We start from the raw sequence: 7,433 nt of genomic DNA, 5'->3' as shown, positions 1-7,433 counted from the left end.
AATAATAAACATTTATCATGATATAAGGAAATATAAATAACAACTTTATTATTGCCTCTAGGGCATATTTCCTTCACCTAGGTGTACTACTTGAACTCCCACCTATGATATTCCAAAATTTTGGTGATGCAATCTAGCACAATAGATACAAGGAGCAAAATTACTTAAATAAAAGCAACCTAATATCACACTACAGCTCCATTGTATATAACCCCCATCAACACATAGCCAAAACTTTGCAAACTCGTCTATGTCAAACTTTTGAAAAAAAATGATACTAGAATGGAAGTACCATGTGTGTTGTATACCTAGTACTAGGGATCATGCTCAGCTGATATCCACCACAAATAGTGTTGAAATGATTTTGAAAATCAGAATCCTCAAGTAAATAGAACTGAAATAATACAACTGTGACAAGAATCCCTTGGAAATCAACTCCCCGGGACACATCCCACGATCGGGAGGCACCAAGACCAGAATTCTCGCCAACAATCGATATCATAGTGATTCCAAAACTCACGTGAACCTAAAACTTCTGTAAGGGGAAAGGAATAGATGGAAACACTTACATCACAGTTCCTTACCAGAGGGAGGCCGGGGGGGGGGGGGAAGAACTAAAATAATTACTACTCTTCGATAACTTCACCCAAATAATTTTTCTTTCTGGACACAACAACGACCAAGAGGGGCTCCTACGGTCGGTACTGCTCTGATTTGGCTAAGTCTTTGTCTGGTCAAATGGGTAGGATCTTTTGCTTCCCTAAAAAGCATGCTGATTGCATTTATAAATTGCTTAAACTTTTACAGCAATGGAAGCCGCTGGTTAAAGATGTTGACATTGAGGCGATGGAGCTCCTGATCTCTTGCATGAAGGCGACAACGTCGGATCTCATCAGCCGGGAGAGGGTCCCTTCGTCTAGCGGATGCTTCTCTGGAGTCTTCTTGCTGTCCCTTTTAGTGCATAGGTTGCTGGCATGCGTGCCATGTGTGTTGTTATGACTGTAATCCTTGTTGGTGGTGCAGCGTTTAAACTTGTTGGTTGTTTGCTACCTTTCTATATGCCTATGCTTGATACTGCCGCGTGGTTTTATTTATAAACTCACGCCATGCGAGGGAGGAGGAATTCCCCGGAACTCAGATTCACTAGTAAATCCTAGACACCATTGTGGGCGAGGGGGAAAAACTGAACATTTGATAGAAAACAACCCCATTGTGATTTGATCTATGATTTTGGTTCCCGACTCACTTTATTCCACTTTCACGCCGTCGCCATGGTTATGTACAGTTTCTCACGGAATTAGTCTGGCTATTTATTTATTTGTAATGCCAATGCAAAATACTCCCTCCGTTCCAAATTACTCGTCGTGGTTTTAGTCCAAATTTAAACTAAAACCACGACGAGTAATTTGGAACGGAGGGAGTACATGTTAATCTAGAGATTTATGCGTGAAGCCATCTAATAAGAAATGCAGCAAAAAAGGGAGCAACTTCACATCACAGTTAGCGCACATAGCTGCAAAACAGAGTCCGTGTATACCAAAAAAATAGCAACAAAAAATTCATTCTTTCAGTCTAAGAGAAAATGGAATCACGCTGAGTCATTGCACATCATCAGTTGTTATCAGCAACTGGTAAGGATAGAAAGCTTCAGGACATAACATCGGAATTGTCCATGTTCCAAAATCAACAGGGAACACCGTAAATTCCATGCCAAATGACTAGAAGTCATGACACAAAGAGATAAGAGACCTTACACTTGCTAGGATTGTGACACGTGGTTTAATAGTGGAGAGGCCACCTTACACTTGCAACTTAGAAATTTCATCCAAGTATAACAGCAGAAAAATATACATGTGTTTACAGTCAGATCACCATAGAAAAGACTTTCCACAAATCAGCAACAATTAAAAATTAGTAGTGCTTTTCCACAAAGTTCATGAGCCAAGATACTTGGTGCTCCTCATGCAGGATTCGGCTTGCCTGCTCCCTCCCCATGCTCCCATCCGTGCTCCCACTTCATCTTACGGTTGTCTTTTTTCTTTTTTCCTTTCTAATCTAATCATCTCCCCCCTGATTTTAAGGGGGTGGGGCCGGGTCTTATTTTGTTCCAATCAAATCATGCCACGTATGCGGGAGCACGGATGGGCACACACGCGGGGAGCAGGCAAGTCTCGTCCCCTCATGCATAGCCATATGTGCAGAGCCAAGATACTTGCCTTGTTGACCACCAAATGAGATAAGGCAACAAACAACGCTTCCTCGGGCACTAAGAGGGGTTTCAATTGTAGTATAGGAAATCCCACAAGGAGAGCTGCTACTTTGGAGGACCTAGGCACTAAATTACAGATAAAGATGTTATTTGTAATATATCTATAGTACTACATGTGGCCACACTATAGAAACATCCCCCCTCGACCTGGCAGCCAGTTCAAGAGTCTGTAGGACCTGTAACAAATAACAACATAACATGAGTATCAAATAACCAAGCCTACTTTTGCTTGCAAAACACCTCTCTCAAGGCGAATGTTTTGTATCTATATCCAAAAAGAAAACTGAGAGCAAGCGTGCAAACAATATTTAATCCACATTCTTTGCAAAATGTCACACAACTCAAAGTTAGCACCACAAACCCAGACATGCATCTCTTGTTCCAAAAATTCCAAAAACTTCCAAGTCTACAAATGGAAGATGAACACTTTGGTAAAAAAAACATGGATGAAGTCTGTTCTCTACAACTTAGGCTCCTTTCGGAAGCTCTCCACGAGCCAGCTTCCCGAAGGAGCCGAGAGAAGCCACCCCGAAAGAGTTAGCTTCGAGAAGCCAGCTCCTGGAGAACGTGAACCCCGCAGTGCAATTTTTCGGAGCAGCGGAAGCGTAGCTTCGCTAAAGCGAGAAGTGGAAGTTGCTAGAAATTACACGAGAGTGCCCTTCCGAAGTGCCTCACGAAACGTTTTCTGTCGCTACAGCCCATGAAGAAGCAGCTGCTGCAGCAATGCTACCGAACGATCGTTGGCTCCAGGAGAAGCTAGCTAGCGCTGGCTCCACGAGAAGCTGTCTCGTTTGGGAAGCCAGTGAGCTTACGGGGCCTTACTCGCTACACACCACCTACTTACCAAAACAATAAACTTGCAAAATATCATAATACTGTATGGTTTGGTGTGATATTTTAGACATCACATGTGTGTCATGTAAGAGTGTATTGCACAATGCACATGAGCTTGCATACTTAGCGATAACATTATGTCTAGATTTGAAATAATAATCTGTAGATGGGGCAAGTTAAAAGAGGAGATGTGTACCTCTTTTAATAACCTCTCCAAGTTCTGATAATTTTGCAGTTAAGTCTACAGTGCTCCGTTGTTCTTCGAGTGTGTGAAACACCCCAACCTATGGAGTTAGCCAAACACATCTCTTAGAGCTAGCATTTTGCTAATAATACTTCGGTACAAATAAATGGATGGCCGGGATCAAGCAAACCGCCCTCATATATAGAAATGAACTTACAGAAATATGAACTTCAGCATCTAAGGTTCCCTTGTATATGCTCATCAGTGTATTTTCCAGCTGATAATTGCAGGAAACGAAAACATTCTAGTCAAGACCGTGAAGCTACTAAATATCACACAAATGAAATTTATTTTCAGTTCGTTTACCTAACAAATCTCTAATTCACTCACCTCAATTGTGGAAGAAACAGGCTTTCCACTGAAAGATTCAATAATATCACCTTTTTGGATTCCAAATTTCTCAGCAGGAGATCCTCCCGACACCTAAGGTTCAAACGTCAATAATTAACTTTACACAGATGAGAAATTGGGCACTTTCAGGAAGTCATTACCTACCTCTTGAACAATAAGACCATCATCAATGTTAAACTTACGCCATAACATGTCAACATGAGCAGGTTCTAGAAGTTTGATGTCCTTAAACATCATTCCAAGATGAGGCCGGGCGATGTGCCTACATCAAATCAGATAATCCTTCAACATATCTTTGGTGGAACCAGGCTTCCATCTAACGTGTTAGAAAAATCAATAATAATTAAATATTTTGATTCAAATAGAGTTCAGAAAGGCCCAACAGGGATGAATCGTTCATAGTAGTTGACAAAAACTCATAGAGGGGATTTGATATTACGTAAAAGTAACACATTTTGCACTCTCAGCGCCGTTCTACTTGTTTCTTCCTATCTAGGCCCCATCAAAGATCTAGTTCTTGATTTTCTTACAAATGAGTATATATATATATATACACACATATATATTCTTTGAGAATCTTTACACAACTTATGGTAATTAAATTCCATAAAAGTGAGGAAATAGATACCACTAAAAATAATGACTCCTAAAAATAGGTAAAAATAACAATTAGGAGACACCACATTAGTCTAATACTATCACAGCACTGAGAGAAAAAACGTACTGATATTTCTTCCATGAATCCAAACAATTGAGCAAAATGGAAGAAGGTATAAAAGACCCAAATCTCTTAGGGTCGTTGACCATTCCGACAACTTCTCCACACAGGTCAATAACTGGCCCCCCATAGTCAAACTACAACAATTCATATTGGCAACATATATGAAAGTTTGCAAGAACAAAAAAATGTTATAACAATAGATTGCAATATAGAACATAAAGATGACATCACACAAAACTCAAAACTGTACCAAATGTATATAATTCTATCTAATGATAAGATATATCACCTCATTATCATCACCATGGCCATCTGGAGAACGGAGGTATACATTGTGGTGCCGCTCAAACATGGTTGGATTCAAATATTCTGCCCTGGCATATGTTATCCTTAGATTTAAGGAATTGTCTCTTCCGAGCCGAAAAACCTCTTGAGCAAATTCTACATCTTTTTCATTCAAAGATGGTAAGTTGATTGGTTGATCCATCTGAACACTCAGGAAAGCGAGATCGTAGTGGGGCTGGAGATAGACCAGCTGGCCCTTTGCACTGGTGCCATTTAGCAAATGAACAGTGACCTAAAAAAGTTGCAGAACAGATTATATACGATTTTGAATGGTAAGCGAAGGCGTGTTTTGTTTCCATTTCGTTATTAGAAAAGGCCAATAGCACATAGAAAAAATATGTGAATTGCAATACACCAAGATTATTTATTTATTTGAGATGGAACCAGCTGTAAAAGATAGTACATGCATATACAGAAATTAATAGAAGAAGCACATTGACTCACATCAGCATCTGTAGCATACTCTTCACCGCCTGACCAGACACTGTAAGGAGCATCCTTTGTGCGAATCAGCCGCGCAGTTGTCAAAACAAGGCCAGTTTTCTTCTCCTCATCCCAATCGACCCAGAAGCCAGAGCACCGTCTGAGCGGTTCACCATCTGTCTGATTCAAACACAATATATATGTTAAGTTGCGAGACGACGGATCAACTAATCCAAATCATAGAGGGTACAAGGATACATATAAAAGTACCGAGAGAGGATGAAATCCCTAGAAGAAATTTCGCAGCGAGGAGCACGGCCTTGCTTCCGGATCGACGGACGGGGAAAAGCTCGATGGTGTGAAACCTGGTGGCAGGTTTGTAGTAGTTGAGCGTGGCAATTTTCACAGGGCGGGGAGCTACAGGCAGAAGTAGAACATAAATATATATCGAGGGTAATTAATTGAACAGTTGCGTTATTACTTTTTCTACAATGCGCATAAGCATACGTATCATATATTAAAGAAGAAGCGGCAAAGAAGCCGGATACAACGCCTTTCGGCCATTACACTGCCAATCACAAGGATTAGAATCCACACCCATCACACGAACTACGATACATGCTCCACCTAGGCCAACCTCATGCCAATGGTGATGAGACGAGCCACAGAGCAACCCAGGCATGTCATGATCGACGTCGGAGACCTCTACAACAAGACCAAGACTCAAGGACAACACAGACCAACGTACCCCACCTACCGCGTCAAGAGGAAGTCAGCAAGTGGACGGCAGGGCCTGGGCAAACCTAGAGGAGTTGTCATCGAGAGAGCTCCGACGATGGTGTACATTGCGCCTCGGAGGCCCACGCCCAAAGTAGTAGCCGACACCGATAAGGGCCGTGCCACCGGGACTCCTCGAGCAACAAGACGGCGCCTCCAAGGAGGGAACGACGCCATGCCAGGCCGCCGCCTCCTGGTCCGAAGGCCGAACCAAGGGTTTCCCTTAAGCACGATGGAGGGAGTTGGATCCAGGCCAAAGCAATGCATCCAGGGAGGGGACGGCGCCCACGGATGTCACCATGCTAGCCTCGGCGTCACGAAGTAGGGATTTTGCCCAGCCCAAGATCCTAAACCCAAAGTTCCAGAGCTGCTCAATCAGGCCGGCCACCCCGAGGGGAGGCGACGCATCACGCCGCACAGCTGCCTCCACCACCTCGCACACAGAGCCGAACCACCAACCGCCAGGAACCACCAGCAGCCATCCAATCCACCACGCCCGCCGGATCCAGGACACCAGCGCAAAGACCGCCAGCAGCCGAGAAGAGGCAAAGCGCCACCTTTCCCAGCGCACTGGCCCGACACACCCAGCCGCACCCGCGCCGTCGTCGCGACCCCCGAACTCAACACGACGCACCACCAGCCCGCCTCCCGCCACAAGCCATCCCCACGGCAGATCAATCCGCTCCCAGAGGCCGCCAGGGAGCCACGCCGCATCAGAGCTCGCGGCGCGACGCCTGCAAGGCTGCAACCCCGCCGGCAGCTAGCGGGCGCCAACGCAAGGCTAGTTGCGCCATTACTAGTAAACTGAAAAAATCGATGTTGGTCGGGGATCGCGCTATCATATTCATACCTGATTCTTCGTCGAGTCTGGCCTTTTCCATCTTGGCCAAGTAGTCATCGCTGAAGGAATCAGGGTTAACCCCCGCCCACTGTGACGGATTGGGCAAGTCCTCGTCGCTGTCGCTCCCCAGATCCACCACCTTCTTCTTCTTGGCCAAGGGGTCGTCTCGACTGATCGGATCGGCCGCCATGGTTCTTTTGTTGTTGGATCTCTCCGTAACCGCACCCATCATCTTTCTCCGATCGATGGGAATCAACCGTCGACCGACCCTCTTGCAATCGCGCCGCCGCTACCGACTGTGTCGTGTTCGTGGTTGGGAGGGCCGTTGATTTCGGGACCTCCTATCTGCCGCATTCTGCGGCAGACTGGAGGGGCTTCGCACAGGGGGGTGCCTCGTTTGGGCCGGCCCACGAAGGAGCAGTTACTGACGTGAAAAACAACGCAAAAAAATGAAGGCGGCTGGAGATTCGAACTCTAGACCTCCCGATTAGTACCCGCGTACGCTACCATTGCACCACTGAGCGTTCCTGGCCAATACTAAGCAGCAAACACTATAAGAACATAATCCACGACCGATCTAAACTTTTTGAGAAGTTCGAACGCAGTTCATTCTTTTTTTTCCCAGGAA

General features: G+C 44.8%; 1 protein-coding gene across 1 annotated transcript; it reads right to left on the bottom strand.

The window, feature by feature from the left end:
* Window positions 1-1,756: 1,756 nt before the first annotated feature.
* LOC123064844 (probable periplasmic serine endoprotease DegP-like) lies at window positions 1,757-7,126 on the bottom strand. The gene is made up of 10 exons (XM_044488246.1): window positions 6,815-7,126; window positions 5,458-5,604; window positions 5,209-5,363; window positions 4,709-4,996; window positions 4,423-4,553; window positions 3,843-3,960; window positions 3,678-3,770; window positions 3,505-3,564; window positions 3,300-3,387; window positions 1,757-2,445 (listed from the first exon to the last, which is right to left on the bottom strand). Exons 1-10 carry the CDS (start codon window positions 7,035-7,037, stop codon window positions 2,429-2,431), a joined length of 1,320 nt encoding a protein of 439 aa, XP_044344181.1. The 5' UTR covers window positions 7,038-7,126; the 3' UTR covers window positions 1,757-2,428.
* Window positions 7,127-7,433: the final 307 nt, after the last annotated feature.

Source organism: Triticum aestivum, chromosome 3B, assembly GCF_018294505.1.
Source record: "Triticum aestivum cultivar Chinese Spring chromosome 3B, IWGSC CS RefSeq v2.1, whole genome shotgun sequence".
NCBI classification, from domain to species: Eukaryota; Viridiplantae; Streptophyta; class Magnoliopsida; order Poales; family Poaceae; genus Triticum; species Triticum aestivum.
Note: the sequence above shows the minus strand (reverse complement) of the source record. Positions and strands in the feature narration are given on the sequence as shown.